The following is an 18,189-nucleotide window of genomic DNA, read 5'->3' on the forward strand; positions in this document are numbered from 1 at the left end:
GGGTTGCTATTTCCTTCTCTACCAGAGGAGAATAGGGTAGCTTAAAAAAAAAAAACACACAGAAATCTAGACCGACTCCCGGATACAGACCTCCCTGCAAGACAAAAGACAGGCTACTGTGATCACATTTTCTATATGTAATCGATCAAAAGGAGCGCCAGCGAGGGTAAGTGACTTGTCCTGGGGAACAGCACGTTATAGCAGAGGCTGAGCAAGAACCCAGGTCTCCTTTGGTGTAGCTGTGTGCTCCCCTCTGCTCACCTGCCTTTTCTGGGCCAAAGAGGGCCTCCTCTCACCCTGCCTGTTCTTACCTCTCTCCATCCCACTTCCTTGTGACCCAGCTGGGCCCTGGCATTTCCAGCCATTGCTGAAATGGAGCCCCAGAGGACTATAAAACTTGCCAAAAGGAGAAGAGTGGGGAAAGCGGCAGAAAAGGAGGGAGAGAGGTAGAAACCTTTTGCGGGGAGGGAAGGGGAAGCCCCCCATTGGTGGCCAGGAAGTTGGGGGCGGAGCTTCTCCTGGGACCTGCCCACATGTACCACCAACTCTGCCTCTGACCCTGGAGGGTTCCGGCTGCCGCCCCGGAAACCACAACCCCCTGCTGGCTTCTAAGGAACCAGCTTTTGGCCTCCCTCTGCAACAGGCTGCGTGCTTCAGACCCTGAGGTTAGTTACTGCACGCTTCGCACCCCTCGACCTGGACGTCTGCTGACACCCAATCCAGTCGGTGGGGCTGGAGCTGGGGTGGGGCACTGGGGGTAGACAGCGGACCCTGCCCGGTGCAGGTGAGACTGACAGCGGGGAGAACTGCCCCAGGCGCCCCACCCCACCCTCATGTCACCTGGAGAGAAACTGGACCCGCTTCCTGACACTTTCATCCTGCAGCCTCCAGTCTTCCACCCGGTGAGCAGCCGCTCAGGTCTGGAACCTCCTGGGTCTCAGGGCTCCCCTTTCCAGCTGGGCCCGGTCTCCCAGGTTGGCAGGGGGCTGGAGAGGCCCTGAGTCATGGACCCTGTTTCCCCAGCCACTGCCCATGGCTCTTGGAAGGCCCTCCTGAGCTTAGAGTGACTGCCAGCTCATTTCCCCTTGCTTGTCAATGAGCTCGTGGGGAGATTGCGTTTTAAAAGCAGTAGAGCCTGAAGACAGTGCTGTCTCCTATTCCACAGTGGGTGGCTAAGAGGGCCTTGGTGGTGGGGCAGGGGAGGGAGGGTTGTAGTTTCGCTGGGGGACCCTGATCACTTAGGAAGGGCAGTCTCATCTCTAGCCTGGGAGTCGGGTCAGAACCTCCCAATCAGGTTTCCTGGACTCCTCCTTTGGCCCAGTGCCCTGCAGATTTCCTGAAGCCTGACAGTGCATTATAGAAGAATAAGCTCCCAGGAGACCCACCCTCCCACTAATGAGCACTAATTATCACTTTCTCTTTACTTGGTCCTCTCCTCTCAGGAGAACAGCTTCAGCTCAGTTAATTACAGGCCAAGCCCAGAGCTTGGGAAGTGGGAGGGACTGGCATGCTGAGCCCAGCTAAGCTGTGGGTGCTCTGATAGCCAGGGCCTCCCGATCCTCCCCAGGTTTGAGGGGCCCCTTGCTTTGCAAGCTGCAAGCTCCCACCTGGAAGGCAGACCTACTGGGTCTCAGCTCATCTCGGCAGTTTGGGCTTCTGAAAGCTGCTGGGAGTTGGAGAACACTGGGTAAGAGCCCATCTTGTGACGCTGCCCAGTGTGTACCTGGGCAAGTTCACATTTATTCTGCAGACACCCCTTTAGAGCCCACTCTGTGCCAGGCTAGGCACTGAGCCTGTAGAAGCTAAAGACAGGACTTTGGCTTTGAGGGGCTTGTGCCTCCCAGCCATAGGGCTCCGTCTAAGGCAGTCGGCCAAGGGCCTAACTAGCCATGGCGGCAGAGAGCACAGTGAGGGAAGGGATAATTCAGGCACCAAAGTGGATGACCCTTGGAGAAGCAATCAAAGCCTGGGAAGTCAAGTCAGATTTCACAAGGTGGAGGGAGGGCTGAGGAAACAGTCCCAGAAAGGGCCAGAAGCGGTAAAAGTGTGCGTCGTCTTTTAGGAATACCAGGGGCAAAGGCGAGCTGAGAAGGTAGACTGCGTCACTATCAGGCATCCATGCCAGGGTCTGTGCTCAGATCCCAGCGTGTCCATCCCTCTGCCTCCCAGTTCCCAGGCTCTGGCCTATAAGCAGTCATCGGGGAGCCTGGACACCAGGCTGCTGGAGGCCAGGGTGGCAGCCAGGGGACTGCAAACCTCAGTGCGGTCACTACTGTGCCCTGGGAGCTGAGAGGAGGGCTGGGCTGGTGTTCCAAGGGGGCAGTGGAGCTGAATCTGGCTTCCCCCGTGCAGTGTGGCCTGGGTGTTGTGAAGGTCCAAGAAAGGAGAGGAAATGAAAGAGCACATTTCAGAGAAAACTTATTTTTTCCCATCAAGACTTTTTCTGTTTGGGGTGGTACAGTTATCTTGTTCTTCTTCCCTCCCCATCCCACCCTCAACACAGGGGTCCCTAGGCCCTATCTCCAACCTGGTATGGATGAGTTTCTTCTTTGTTCAGGTAATTCCTTATGTCACAACAATTTTTGGTGGCCTGCGAGCAGGCAAGATGGTCATGCTCCAGGGAGCGGTCCCTCTAAATGCACGCAGGTAAGGGGAGTTCTCCACGGGGCTTCCTCTCTGCCTTCAGGGTCTCTGGGAGACTCTGACCAGAGGTGCCCTTTGAGAGCCTCACCGCCCCGCCAGGTTCCAGGTGGACTTCCAGTGCGGCTGCAGCCTGCACCCCCGGCCAGATATCGCCATCCACTTCAACCCTCGCTTCCACACCACCAAACCTCACGTCATCTGCAATACCCTGTACCGTGGGCGCTGGCAAGTTGAGGCCCGGTGGCCCCACGTGGCCCTGCAGAGAGGGGCCAGCTTCCTCCTCCTGTTTCTTTTTGGAAATGAGGAGATGAAGGTGAGCAGGAGGGGACACCAGGGCTCCCAGGTGGCGTTCGTGGTAAAGAACCTGCCTGCCAATGCAGGAGATGCAAGAGACGACCCCTGGGTCGGGAAAATCCCCTGGAGGACATGGCAACCCACTCCAGTATTCTTGCCTGGAGAATTCCATAGATAGGAGCCTGGAGGGCTGCAGTCCATAGGGTTGCAAAGAGTCGGACACGACTGAAGCGACTTAGCACGCACGGGAGGGGACATCACGGAGTCCAGAACTCGTGTCCTTCTGCTTCCCTTTCCTTCAGCCATTCCCCTTGTCACTGTGTTAAGGGGTATTTGGAGGGATGGAGCACAGAGTCCAGTACTCAGAGGACCAAGGAGCTGCCAAGCCCGGTTCCAAGCTGCTCTGGGCTCACCTGGCCCGGCACACATGGCGGTATTCAGCAGACGCCATGGTGCTGCCGCTGTCACCGGGGGCATCTAGAGAGCGCTGCAGATGCCGGGCGCTGTTCTCAGCTCACTGACTCCTCACAACCACCCATGAGGAAGGAACTGTCATTCTCCCCCTCACACAGAAGAGTGGGGAGGGAAGGGAGAGAGAAACCTGGCCTCAAGGCTTTCACTGCTGATGCAAACTCCTGCCAGAAGGATCTTCAGACTTCTCCAGGGCGGAGGGAGCTGGTGCCAGCCAGCACTGCAGGGAGGGACAGCGGTCCCAGAGCCCCTGAGTCTCCTCTCCTGTGCATGGGGCAGGCGGAGGGCTGCTGCGGCTGCTGGCAGGTCAGCTGAGAGGCTAAAGGGGGCCAGTGTGGTGTGTCAGGGGCCAGGCGGGGCATTGAACGTGCTCTGCCTGCCAGTTCCACAACCTTGGGGAGGCTACTTAAGTTCCCCCAAGCCTTGGGCACCTGTCTGTAAAACATACTTGCCTCCTAGAGTTGGTTTGAAGTTAAAAGAGGAAAATTCCAGTAAGAGACTCAGTGGACGTCTGCCACGTCAGTATGGTCTCAGCCTCGTCTGTCTCTCCAGGTGAGTGTAAATGGACAGCACTTCCTCCACTACCGCTACCGGCTCCCGCTGTCTCGGGTAGACACCCTGGGCATATTTGGCGACATCTCGGTGACGGCTGTTGGATTCCTGAACATCAACGTAAGTTCCTCTGGGGCCAAGGCCTGGGTGGCAGCAGCCTCTGACTTCCCCTGATGCCTGGACAAGCCTGGGACCCCCTTCCATCCCAGACAAGTCCTGACACCAATTAAAGCCAAGGTGGGGGGCATCCATCCAGGTGTTGGACATGGCGGGGGTGAGGGACGAGGTGACCACAGAAGAGGGGCCCAAGAGCCTGGGGCAGAAGTCTGTCTTGGACGTGAAAGTGAAAGTCGCTCAGTTATGTCTGACTGTTTGCAACCCCATGGACTGTAGCCTGCCAGGTGTTCAGTCCATGGAGTTCTCCAGGCAAGAATACTGGAATGGGAAATTGTTCCTTTATCCAAGGGATCATCCCAGCTCAGGAATCAAACCCAGGTCTTCCACATTGCAGGCAGATTCTTTACCATCTGAGCCACCAGGGAAGCCCATGAATACTGGAATGGATAGCCTATCCCTTCTCCAGGGGATCTTCCCGACCCAGGAATCAAACCAGGGTCCCTTACATTGCAGGCAGATTCTTTACCAACTGAGCTGCCATTTGAGCTCTCCTGGGCGTGGAGTCTGGTCAATGTGGAGCAGTGGCCAGAAGGCAAATGACTTGGAGTCTTGGAGCTGTGGGACCCAAACATAGCACTGGCTGTATCATTCCCAGCTGAGGAGCTGATTTAAAAGTGCAGATTTCTGGGACCCACCACCAGAGATCCTGATTTAGTAAGTCAGAGGTAGGGCCCAGGAATCAGCTGGATCAACATGCCAGGTTTAAGAAGCCCTGACAAGGCCTCTGGGGAGAGAAGGAGCTACCAAGGCCACAGCCGGCCTCTGCCCTCCTTCCCAGGCACAGCAGGGCAGGCAGGAGGCAAATCAATAAAGCTCTAGACTTGCAGCGGTCCTGAATCCTGCCTGTTGCTTTTTCTCTCTCCCGACAGCCATTTGCAGAGGGTGGCAGCGAGTATCCGGTTGGACACGTGAGTCTTGGGAGCTGGGTTAGCCTTTGCTGTCCCAGCCATCCCAGCTGAGCCAGTACCCCGCCCTCTGCCCCCAGCGGGACCTGCCACTCGCTGGACTGCTGCTCACAGTGCACAAGGCCCAGCTGCCCCCTCCCTCACTGCACAGTCACCATGGTTACAGCTGGCCCTGCCTCAGCCCATGGGAGCCTGGATTTGCCTCTCCCTGGTGCCAGGGCCAGCTAGGGAGGACGGATGGGGTGGGCGACTTCCTGGAGGGGGCAGGGCCCAGCCTTTCTACCAGATCCATCTCAGATGGAGCTCCAGCAACCCTGCAAGGTAGCAGGTTGGCCTGCAGGGCAGAAGGGAGATGAGACCCAGGGACTCAGCCAGGGTCACACAGTGAGTGAATGACAGACTCTCCATCCAGTTCTTCCCCGTTATTCCAGAGCCAGTGTCCACCTGAATTCAAGAGGGCCCCACTGGAGGGCCAGTCATTTTCCTGTATTATCTCTGAGAGAAGCAAACCCCCGGTATCCCCAACTTTTAAGGATCCCTTTCCTTGAGCGAGCACCACGTGGCCTCCATGTCCCCTCTTTCTTTCCTTGACAGCCCTTCCTGCTGAGGAGCCCGGAGCTGGTGAGTGACCTCTGCTCCTGCGTCTGGTGGAGGGACAGTCCCTCACCTGCTCTATCAGGGCTGGGAGGGCGCCCCCACCTGGCGGGAAATGGCCCCCAGCACCAGGATTTCCCCTTGAATTGCAAGTTGTGGGTGAACCGGCAACTTCAGGCTGAAGCTCCAGGTTCATTTTGCCTATTCTCCACTTATTCAGCACACGATTTTCTGATAGTCATCCCTGCTAGGCCCAGCACCGGGCTGTAGGGTGGAGGTACGTATCAGCTGCACCTCTCCAGCCGTTTACAGGCTGGTGGGGAGGCAGACCAAGGAATGAGCCATTCCCATTTGGAGCACAGCATTAGGGGCTCATAGCACAGGGGGCAGGCGAAGAGATGGGGAGGCCAGGGAGAGCAGAGTACAGGAGGCCGGCCTGCAGTAGGTGTATAGTAACTGAGCAGAGCTGTTTCCTCCTGGCTGCAGGCGCAGAGGCAGAGATTTACCTGCCTCAGTGCTCCCTGGCCCCTAAGGACAGCCCAGGAAGCAGCTCCTCGGGGCAGTAGCCCTCCCCAACCCTTTCTGTGAGATCCCCCCCCCCCCAGCCCTCGCCTCTCAGTCATCTCCTGTGTTCCTTCAGGAGGTGCCCTGCTCGCATGCCCTTCCCCAGGGTCTCTGGCCTGGACAGGTCATCATAGTGCGGGGACTGGTCTTACCGGAGCCAAAGGAGTAAGTATGCAGAATTGGGGGTGGGAGTGGGGGACAGGATGCATCTGTGCCAGGCACGAGCTTCAGAAGCATCACCTCTTCGATCTCCAGCACTACTGCTTAGTCCCCACCTTCCCGGTGAGGAGACAGAGGAGCAGAGAGCAGAAGTAAGTTGCCCAAGGTCACAGAGCCTGTGGAAGTCTGACCTGGGATTGGTTCCAGGGCTCAGGTGGCTTTGTGGCACCAGCAGCTCCAATTCTGGGAGTGTCTTCCCTGCCTGGACGTGTGGTCAGGCCAGCCAGCCTCTCACCACAGGTCCCACATGCAGCCTCGGGAAAGTTCCTTTAAAGACACAGGCTGGGATTTCCATGGCAGCCCAGTGGTTAGGACTCTGCGCTTGCAGTGAAGGGGCATAGGTTTGCTCTCTGGTCAGGAAACTAAGATTCCCTCAATGCCTCTCAGCCAAAAAAATAAAAACTAGAGAATAAAAGTGTACAACTCTAGAAGTCGCAAACAGATGAGAGGACCTGATCTCCCACAGTGCCCTGGTTTAGGAAACACCGCCAGGGGAGCCCAGAAAGGAGGCCCTGCGCTGGGAGGTGAGGACTTAGAGGAACTCTAGTCAAATGGATGCTGCCTGACTTCTCCTACAGGGGGCGCTACTACTTCATTCCTCAAATATGCAGGCTCCAGTAAGACAAGTATCTTTCTTTTCTTTCCTTCTTCCTCATCATCCTTCCTTCTCTCCTTCTTTCCTTCTTTCTGGAACTGCACTGGATCTCATGATGTTTCTGGACCCGATTTCCTGGGTTTCACTTCTGTTGCATGCGTGCGTGCTAAGTCGCTTCAGTAGTGTCCGATTCTGGGCAACCCTACGGACTGTAGCCTGCCAGACTTCTCTGTCCATGGAATTCTCCAGGCAATAATACTGGAGTGGGTCATCATTTCTTTCTCCAGGGGATCTTCCCGACCCAGGAATCAAACTCAAATCTCTTATGTCTCCTGCATTGGTAGGTGGGTTCTTTACAACTAGCGCCACCTGGGAAGCCCTTGACTTCTGTTGAGGACACTTCAAATCTGAGCAGCTTCACAGCAGTGACCTTTCCTTTCTGTGCCTTAGTTTCCTTGTCTGTAAAAGGGGGTAAAAACAGTCCAGCTTTAGGGATTATGCCAGGCATATAGCAAGTGGTCCACAAATGTGGTGGAGGAGCAGGGGAGTAAGGAAAATGCCAAGTATTTTCCCTGGCCTATCCCCTTCGGTTTTGTTCTTCTTTTTTAAGTCACTGACCTGATTAAACCCTTGCCCTGCACGCTCATGATCAGGTCTGTGAATTCTAGGCAGGCTTGCAGCACAGCACTCAGCAGCATGGGCCTCAAAAACCAGGCCTGACTGGGTTGGATTCCTGGTTTTGCCTTTTATAAACTGCGGTCTTAGGCAAGCCACTCCACCCCCTCTGAGCCCTGAGTTCCCCCATTGGAAAAAAAGGAGAAAGATAATCCCACCTGAACAGGGAAGATGAAAAAGTTTCCAGTGAACAAAAGAACCCCCGCTCCTTCCCAAACTTGGAGACAGGAAGCCAGATCTTAGCTCAGAGTCACATGGTTATTAGTAGTTGACACACAGATCATTTTACTGCTCTCTCTCAAGGGCCATGAATTCACATGTCCTCAGAGGCCAGGCAGGTCATGTAAACAGTGAGGCACCAGGTTGGGAATGTAGTGAAGTGGAAAGAATATTTCTATAGATCTTCTGATGCCAGATCTTCTGAATTTTTTTTAAAAAAGAAGCCAAAAGTTTCGAACACCTTCTCAGTTTTAGAAAATGGTAACACTTTAAAGTTGAACAATACTGGGGACCAGCCAGAACATTTCTTTAGGTTAGGTCAGCCCTGGGCCACTGACCTCAAGGCTTAGCACAGCTGCTGCTGCTGCTAAGTCGCGTCAGTCATGTTCAACTCTGTGCGACCCCATAGACAGCAGCCCACCAGGCTCCCCCATCCCTGGGATTCTCCAGGCAAGAACACTGGAGCGGGTTGCCATTTCCTTCTCCAATGCATGAAAGTGAAAAGTGAAAGTGAAGTCACTCAGTTGTGTCCGATTCTTAGCAACCCCATCGACTGCAGCCTATCAGGCTCCTCCATCCATGGGGTTGTCCAGGCAAGAGTACTGGAGTGGGGTACCATCGCCCTCTCTGCTTAGCACAGCACCTGGTGTTTACTTAGCAAGCCCACAAACACCTTCTCCGACCCCTTCCCACAGCTTCACGCTCAGTCTGCGAGACGAGGCTGCCCATGTTCCAGTGATGCTCAGGGCGTCCTTTGCAGACAGAACTCTGGCCTGGGTCTCCCGCTGGGGCCGGAAGAAGCTGATCTTGGCCCCTTTCCTCTTCTACCCCCAGCGATTCTTCGAGGTGGGTCAGAGCCCAGATCCCTGGTCCCTCTGGGGTGGAGCGCAGAGCTGCACTCCCATCCAGGAGAGTGGGGGTACGTCCAGGAAGTGGGGGTGCAGTTTGTGGAGCCAGAGCCACTAGAAGACAGGAAATCAGTGGGGCTAATCTCACACCCTGAAATACTAATGTAATTAATCAAAGTGGGCCCTGGTCTCAGCATTATTTAAAAGCCCTGCTAATGGCTCCAATGCAGCTGAGGTTGAGACCGCTTCTCCAGGGGCAGCAACCCCTGTTACAGATGGTGAAACGGAGGCCAAGTCCTGGGCAGATCCTTGTGGAAGGGCTGATGACAACCTGGGCCCCTCCGTCATCCCGTCTTTTTCTCTACTGGGTGCCCCGTGGGTCCATTCCTTGTGTCCTTTGATGGAAGGAGAAGCCACTGGGTGGGGCATCAGGCAGGCAAGGGAGGGTCTGGAAGCCTGCAGCACCCCATGCCCTTCTGCACCAGGTGCTGCTCCTGTGCCAGGAGGGAGGCCTGAAGCTGGCGCTCAACGGGCAGGGCGTGGGGGCCACCAGCCTGGGCCAGCAGGTCCTGGAGCAGCTACGGGAGCTGCGAATCAGTGGCAGCGTCCAGCTCTACTGTGTCCACTACTGAGGAGGGAGCCAGAGGGTCCAGCCAGAGAAGAGGACCTGCCTATACCGAGGGCCCCACCAGCTGACCCCACTCTCCTCCCCTTGTTAAAAGTGTCCCCACGATGTCAGGCCTGGCTCACCTGCGAAACCAGGAGCCTGAGTCTGCAGATGCTTTGGGCCCCACAGCAGAAGGTGGGCACAAGAATGTGAAGGCTCCGGAAACTCTGCAGCTCCCTCTTCTGAGAGCCTGGGATTTGGCTCTGCCGTCATTCAGGGGCCTCTAAAAGGAGGTAGATACTCCAAATGAAGCCTAACAAGGGTACCCCAAAGTACAGCAGCTTTAAAAATTGAGATATTTATTTCCTTCTCACATAAACAGAAAATGGTTCAGGTCAGTGGGTAAGTCTGCTCCCTGTGGACCTTCTGGGTCATCCCACCAACCCCAGAGCATCAGCATCACCTGCGTGGCTGAAGCATGGTCACCACTGAATCTAGATTTCAACCGCTGAGAAGGCAAATAGAGAGCATGGAAAAGGGCCCCCTGATGTCATAAGCCCAGGCCTGGGATTGGCACACGCTATTTGCTCTCACGTCTCATTGGCAAATACTCAGTTACACGGCCACACTGTCTACAAGGGAGGCCGGAAGTGTTCTGTGAGATAACCATGTGCCTGGTCACAGGTCCACAACTATGATTCCTGGTATATTTGATATTATTTGTATGATCTTATTTTGTGTGTTCTACTTACTATTGCTATTTTGTCCTTATATTTTCAGCTTTCATACTTACTGTTGGATTGATAAAGTCTCTTTTATCACCCTCCCATTTTTTCTTAAGCTAATTTGGAAGGTATGAATTCCATTTTATATACTTCTAGTGTTTATCCATACTTTTTATTTTATTTTTTAATTAATGTGTAACATTGACTTTCCTGATGACCACCAATACAATCAGGATATATAACTCCCATCATTCCAAAAAATTCCTTGGTGTTGCTTCTGTGTAATCATACCTTCTCCACCCCCTCCTTGCTGGTGCTGCTGCTGCTAAGTCGCTTCAGTCGTGTCCGACTCTGTGCGACCCCATAGACGGCAGCCCACCAGGCTCCCCCATCCCTGGGATTCTCCAGGCAAGAACACTGGAGTGGGTTGCCACTTCCTTCTCCAATGCATGAAAATGAAAAGTGAAAGTGAAGTTGTTCAGTCGTGTCCAACTCTTAGCGACCCCATGGACTACAGCCTACCAGGCTCCTCCGTCCATGGGATTTTCCAGGCAAGAGTACTGGAGTGGTGTGCCATTTCCTTCTCTGATCCCCTCCCTTAACCCCCAGCAACTCACTGATCTGCTCTCCATTACTGTAGTTTGCATTTTGAGAATGTCCTATGAATGGAATTGGGTAGGATGCGACCCTTTGAAACTGGTTTGTTTCAATTAGCAGTACCTTGGGTACTGATCTAAGTTGCTGTGTGGTAACACTGAGCCATTTCTATTTATTATTAACACTCAGTATGATTCTATTGTACCGCCATATATCTGTTGACCCACTGAAGAACATTTGAGTGGTTTTCAGTTTTTGACAATTATGAATAAAGCTGCTAAAAACATTTGCATACAAGTCTTTGTATGAATGTAACTTTTCATTTCTCTTGGTTTAATACTTACCAGTGGGCTTGATGGATTATGTGGTAAATGCATGTTTAATCTGATAAGAAACTATCAAACTATTTTCCAGAGTTATTTCAGAGTAGCTTTGGGAATTTCACATTTCCACCAGCAGTCTATGAAATTTCCAGTTGTTCTGCATGCTCATCAATACTTGTTATTTTCGGGATTTTATATGTTAGCCATGCTTGATATGTAGAGGTATCTCATTGCGGCTTTAATTTGTATTTCCCTAGCAGCTAAAGCAAAGAAGGGAATGGCACCCCACTCCAGTACTCTTGCCTGGACAACCCCAAGGACAGAGGAGCCTGGAAGTCTATAGTCCATGGGGTCACTGAGGGTTGGACATGACTGAGCGACTTCACTTTCACTTTTCACTTTCATGCGTTGGAGAAAGAAATGGCAGCCCACTCCAGTGTTTTTGCCTGGAGAATCCCAGGGACGGAGGGGGCCTGGTGGGCTGCCGTCTATGGGTTCGCACAGAGTCGGACACGACTGACATGACTTAGCAGCAGCAGCAGCAGCAGCAGCAGCAGCAGCAGCAGCAGCTAAAGATATTGAGCATCTTTTCATGAGCTAATTTTCCATCTGTGTATCCTCTCAGAAGTGCTGTCCCCTTCTTTATTTTCTGGAATTTTGTAAAAATTAAGACTGTTTCTTTAAACTGTTCATGAAATTTGCTGGGGAAGCTATCTAGACCTGGATATTTCCATTTGGAAGATTTTCTAATTAAAAATTCAATTCCTTTAATAGGACACAGGAATAGACTGTGTATTTTATATTGGGTTGGTTTTGTTAGTTTGCTTTTCAAGAAATTGGTCCATGTAATCTAGATTCCATATAGATGCATGACTATGCAGTATTTGATTTGCTCTTTCTGACTACTTTACTCTGTATAACAGGTTCTAGGTTCATCCACCTCACTACAACTGACTCAAATTCGTTCCTTCTCATGGCTGAGTAATATTCCATTATGCCTATGTACCCTATCTTCTTTATCCATTCATCTACCAAGGTATATCGAGGTTGCTTCCATGTTTGGCTATTATAAATGGTGCTGCAGTGAACACTGGGGTGCATGTGTCTTTTTGAATTGTGGTTTTCTCAGAGCATATGCCCAGTAGTGGGGTTGTTGGCTCATATGGTAATTTTATTCCTAATTTGGTAAGGCATCTTCACACTGTTCCCCATAGCGGCTGTACCAATCTACATTCAATCTTGGTCATCAAATGTAATGCATACACAGAGTGCATCATATGATTTTCTTATCTCTTCAATGTCTGTGGGGTCTTTAGTGAAAACCCTTCTTTCATTTCTGATATTGGTCATTTGAATCTTTTCCCCTTTTTTCCTTTGTCCATCTCACTAGAGCTTTACCAATTTAATTGGTATTTTCAGAAAAATAGCTTTGACCCTATTGATTTTCTCTACTATTTTCTGTTTCCAACTTTATAGATTTCTCCCTTTATCTTCTTTATTTCCTTCTTTCTACTTGCTTTGGTTTATTTTGCTCTTTTTTTCTATTTCTTCAGTTGAAAGCTCAGAGTACTTAAACTTTTCTTCTTTTCTAGTATAAGCATTTAAGATAATACATTTTTTCTCAGCACTTTACCCATACCGCACAAATTTTGATATTTTGTGTTTGCATTTTTGTTCACTTTAGAATATTTGCTGGGGTGGTCCTAAGATGGCAGAGGAATGTGATGGGGAGACCACTTTCTCCCCCACAAATTCATCAAAAGAACATTTGAATGCTGAGTTAATTCCACAAAACGACTTCTGGATGCCAGCAGAGGACATCAGGCACCCAGAAAAGCAGCCCATTGTCTTTGAAAGGAGGTAGGGAAAAATATAAAAGATAAAAAGAGAGACAAAAGAGGTAGGGAAGGAGCTCCATCCCAGGAAGGGAGTCTTAGAAAGAGAGAAGTTTCCAAACACCAGGAAACACCCTCACTGCCGAGTCTCTGGTGAGCCTTGGAACCACAGAGGGCAACATAACTGGGAGGAAAAATAAATAATTAAAACCCACAGATTACATGCCCAACAGTAACTCCCCCAGCGGAGAAGCAGCACAGACACCTGCATTCGCCACTAGCAAGCGGGCTCGGCAGGGAGGCATGGGCTGCATTGCTTAGAGTAAGGACCGGGCCTGAATGCCCCGAGGCAATCTGAGGGAACTAACTTGGGATAGCAAACCAGACTGTGGGCTAACTACCACGTGAAAAGCCCTAACCTAAGACACTGCCAGGCCCACTCACAGAACAAAGGACTGAGCAGAGCAACCCAGCTGCAGATCGGCCCATCCCCCTCTGGTGACAGGCAGGCGAGGGCAGCCAGAGCCGGAAGGGGGCAATCGCGGCCCCAGAGAGGCATTATCTACCAAACTGCAAGCAGGCTTCGTTGCGAACCAAGACCTCTTGGGATTCTGGACGGTCAACATCCGCCTGAGAAGGTGCACCAGTTGTACACCCAGAAAAGCGAGCGACAGAGACGTGGGAGGCAATAAGTTGCAGCAACCGTGCTCGCCAAACACCTGGTCACCTGAGCTGCTCGGACCTGGGAAGGGCACAAAACACAGGCCCAACCAAGTCTGCATGTCTGAGGACTACCCGAGTACCTGAACCTGAGCGGCTTAGACCGGGGAAGTGGATACAACTCAGGGCCGGCCTCAGACAGTTCCTGGCAGAGCAGCCTAGAGCCTAAGCAGTGTAGACAGGGAAAGCACACACGCCGTGAGCCAGGGCAAACCCAGTGTGGATGAGACACTGTGAGCACATGCCAGAGTTATTTGTTTGCAGCCTCCCTCCCTCCCCACAGCACAACTGAACAAGTGAGCCTAAAAGAGTGTCCACCACCACCCCCTTGTGCCAAGGCAGAAATTAGACACTGAAGAGACCAGCAAACAGACTCATCAAGAAACAAAGGGAGAAAAATCAAATCAATAAAATTAGAAATGAAAACAGAGAGACAAAAACAGACAACACAGAAATACAAAGGATCATAAGACACTACTATCAGCAACTATATGCCAATAAAATGTACAATGTGGAAGAAATGGACAAATTCTTAGAAAAGTACAACTTTCCAAAACTGAACCAGAAAGAAATAGAATATCTTAACAGACCCATCACAAGCATGGAAATTGAAACTGTAATCAGAAATCTCCCAGCAAACAAGAGCCCAGGTCCAGACAGCTTCACAGATGAATTCTACCAAAAATTTAGAGAAGAGCTAACACCTATCCTAATCAAACTCCTCCAGAAAATTGCAGAGGAAGGTAAACTTCCAAACTCATCTCATGAGGCCACCATGACTCTAATACCAAAACCTAACAAAGATGCCACAGAAAAAGAAAACTACAGGCCAATATCACTGATGAACATAGATGCAAAAATCCTTAACAAAATTCTAGCAATCAGAATCCAACAACACATTAAAAAGATCACACCTCATGACCCAGTGGGCTCTATCCCAGGGATGCAGGATTCTTCAATATCCAGAAATCAATCAATGTAATACACCACATTAACAAATTGAAAAATAAAAGCCATATGATTATCTCAATAGACTCAGAGAAAGCGTTTGACAAAATTCAACATCCATTTAGGATAAAAAACTCTTCAGAAAGCAAAAATAGAAGGAAAATACCTCAACATAATAAAAGCTATATATGACAAACCCACAGCAAATATTATCCTCAATGGTGAAAAATTGAAAGTATTTCCCCTAAAATCAGGAATAAGACAAGCGTGCCCACTTTCACCTCTACTATTCAACATAGTTTTGGAAGTTTTGGCCACAGCAATCGGAGCAGAAAAAGAAATAAAAGGAATCCAAATTGGAAAAGAAGAAGTAAAACTCTCACTGCAGATGACATGATCCTTTACATAGAAAACCCTAAAGATACAATCAGAAAATTACTAGAGCTAATCAATGAATATAGAAAAGTTGCAGGATATAAAATCAACACAGAAAACCCTTGCATTCCTATACACTAATAATGAGAAAATAGAAAGAGAAATTAAGGAAAAAATTCCATTCACCATTGCAACGAAAAGGATAAAATACTTAGGAATATATCTACCTAAAGAAACTAAAGACCTATATATAGAAAACTATAAAACACTGATGAAAGAAATCAAAGAGGACACTAATAGATGGAGAAATATACCATGTTCGTGGATTGGAAGAATCAATATACTGAAAATCAGCATACTACCCAAAGCAATCTACAGATTCAATGCAATCCCTATCAAGCTACCAGCTGTATTTTTCACAGAGCTAGAACAAATAATTTCACAATTTGTATGCAAATACAAAAAAACCTCGAATAGCCAGAGCAATCTTGAGAAAGAAGAATGGAACTGGAGGCATCAACCTGCCTGACTTCAGGCTCTACTACAAAGCCACAGTCATCAAGACAGTGTGGTACTGGCACAAGACAGAAATATAGACCAGTGGAACAAAATAGAAAGCCCAGAGATAAATCCACACACCTATGGACACCTTATCTTTGACAAAGGAGGCAAGAATATACAATGGAGAAAAGATTTTCTCTTTAACAAGTGGTGCTGGGAAAACTGGTCAACCACTTGTAAAAGAATGCAACTAGAACACTTTCTAACACCAAACACAAAAATAAATTCAAAATGGATTAAAGATCTAAACGTAATACCAGAAACTATAAAACTCCTAGAGGAGAACATAGGCAAAACACTCTCCGACATAAATCACAGCAGCATCTTCTATGACCCACCTTCCATAATATCGGAAATAAAAGCAAAAAAAAAAAAATGGGACCTAATTAAAATTAAAAGCTTCTGCACACAAAGGAAACTATAAACAAGGTGAAAAGACAGCCTTCTGAATGGGAGAACAAAATAGCAAATGAAGCAACTGGCAAACAACTAATCTCAAAAATATACAGGCAACTCCTGCAGCTCAATTCCGGGAAAATAAACAACCCAATCAAAAAACGGGCCAAAGAACTAAATAGACATTTCTCCAAAGAAGACACACAGATGGCTAACAAACACATGAAAAGATGCTCAACATCACTCATTATCAGAGAAAAGCAAATCAAAACCACAATGAGGTACCATTTCATGCCAATCAGAATGGCTGCAATCCAAAAGCCTACAAGAAATAAATGCTGGAGAGGGTGTGGAGAAAAGGGAACCCTCTTACCTTGTTGGTGGGAATGCAAACTAGTACAGCCACTATGGAGAACAGTGTGGAGATTCCTTTAAAAACTGGAAATAGAACTGCCTTATGACCCAGCAATCGCACAGCTGGGCATACACACCGAGGAAACCAGAATTGACAGAGACACGTGTACCCCAGTGTTCATCGCAGCACTGTTTATAATAGCCAGGACATGGAAGCAACCTAGATGTCCATCAGCAGACGACCGGATAAGAAAGCTGTGGTACATATACATAATGGAGTATTACGCAGCCATTAAAAAGAATACATTTGAATCAGTTGTAATGAGGTGGATGAAACTGGAGCCGATTATACCGAGTGACGTAAGCCAGAAAGAAAAACACCAATACAGTGTACTAAGGGATATATATGGAATTTAGAAAGATGGTAACAATAACCCTGTATGTGAGACAGCAAAAGAGACACAGATGTATAGAACAGTCTTATTGACTCTGTGGGAGAGAGGGAGGGTGGGATATTTTGAGAGAATGGAATTGAAACATGTATAATATCATATGTGAAATGAATTGCCGGTCCAGGTTCAATGCAGGATACAGGATGCTTTGGGCTGGTGCACTGGGATGACCTAGAGGGATGGTATGGGGAGGGAGGTGGGAGGGGGGTCCAGGACGGGGAACACATGTACACCCTTGGTGGATTAATGTTGATGTATGGCAAAACCAATACAATATTGTGAAGTAATTAGCCTCCAATTAAAATAAATAAATTTATATTAAAAAATAAAACTCAGAAAAAAAGTAAAATATTTGCTAATGTCCATTGAGACTTCCTCTTTCATGGGTGGATTATTTAAAAGTGTGTTATTTAATTCCCAGTGTTGTCAATCATTCTGATATCTTTCTGTTATTGAGTTATAGTTTAACTCCATCATGGTCAGGAACACACTTTGTATAATTTCAATTATTTTAAAATTTTCAAGATTTTCTCATGATCCAGAATATAAATTTCAAGTGCCTGTGGGCACTTGAATGTGTACTCTGATGTTAATTGTTCAATAAATGTCAGTTAGATCCAATTTGTTGATGGTATTGTTCAGCTTTTCTGTATTCTTGCTGGTTTTCCATCTACAGGTCCTGTCAGGTTTTCAGAGAGGAATGTTAAAGTCTTCAGCTATAATTACATGTTTGTCTGTTTTTACTTTCAGTTCTATCTGGTTTTGCTTTCTTTATTTTGGAGTTCTGTTTTTTGGTGCATATTAAAGTGCTTTAGATATGATACTGTTTCTCATGGTTAGATAGCATTACCAACTTAATGTACATGAATTTGAGCAAACTCTGGGAGATACTGAGGACAGAGGAGCCTGGCATGCTTCAGTCCATGGGGTCACAAAAAGTTGGACACAATACAGTTATACCGCCAAATGTCCAGGGTGGTAGGGGGTGGGGTTTTAAATTTCCCCAGCTGAAAACCGCTGGTCTATTATATTTAATTTCTGTTGTTCTTCCTTCCTTCCTGTTGTTCCAGATTTCCTTTTAGTATCATTTCTTTTTTTCTGAAGAATTTCCTTTAGCAATTGTTATAGAGCAGATGCTGGTAATGAATTTTCTTGGTTTTCCTTCACCTAAAGACATTGTTTGTTTACTTAGGTGAATAGGTGAACATCTACAGGTGAAATTTCTGGATTGTAGGGTTGGTGTATGTTATGTTAAGTTTATGAGGGGGCCTGGGGTGGGGTGGGAGGAGTGGGTGGGCCGAGTGTGCATGTGTGATGGTGAGACGGAGGAGAAAGAAGGAACAGCAATGGAAGCAGGAGCAAGAGGGTGAGTAGTGAGAACCTTAAGAACAAGTCCACAAAATACAGACTTATTTCAGGGACTGGTTGGTGGCTTGGCAGTTTATTATTAGCTTAAATATACTCTTACCATATGACCAGCAATCCCACTCCTAATTTACCCAAGTGAAATGAAAATATATATCAATGCAAAAAACCCACA

The 18,189-nt window shown here is 48.7% G+C and overlaps 1 protein-coding gene across 8 annotated transcripts; it reads left to right on the forward strand.

The window, feature by feature from the left end:
- The first annotated feature begins 618 nt into the window (after positions 1–618).
- On the forward strand, positions 619–17,270 carry LGALS12 (galectin 12). 8 transcript variants are annotated; one of them, XR_009597836.1, is made up of 10 exons: positions 619–2,646; positions 2,743–2,956; positions 3,961–4,080; positions 5,007–5,045; positions 5,637–5,663; positions 6,123–6,193; positions 6,276–6,365; positions 8,604–8,754; positions 9,242–10,216; positions 11,266–12,096. XR_009597836.1 is itself a non-coding variant. In XM_060404060.1 (10 exons), the coding sequence occupies exons 2-10, from the start codon at positions 2,606–2,608 to the stop codon at positions 9,386–9,388; spliced, it is 900 nt and encodes a 299-aa protein (XP_060260043.1). In that variant the 5' UTR covers positions 619–1,687; positions 2,558–2,605; the 3' UTR covers positions 9,389–12,096. The 8 variants fall into 8 exon arrangements, 7 of the variants coding, with proteins under 7 accessions (XP_060260043.1, XP_060260040.1, XP_060260041.1 ...); XM_060404060.1 differs by having other exon boundaries at positions 619–1,687; positions 2,558–2,646; positions 9,242–12,096; XM_060404057.1 differs by having other exon boundaries at positions 619–902; positions 1,568–2,646; positions 9,242–12,096.
- Positions 17,271–18,189: the final 919 nt, after the last annotated feature.

Source organism: Ovis aries, chromosome 21 (assembly GCF_016772045.2).
Source record: "Ovis aries strain OAR_USU_Benz2616 breed Rambouillet chromosome 21, ARS-UI_Ramb_v3.0, whole genome shotgun sequence".
NCBI classification, from domain to species: domain Eukaryota; kingdom Metazoa; phylum Chordata; class Mammalia; order Artiodactyla; family Bovidae; genus Ovis; species Ovis aries.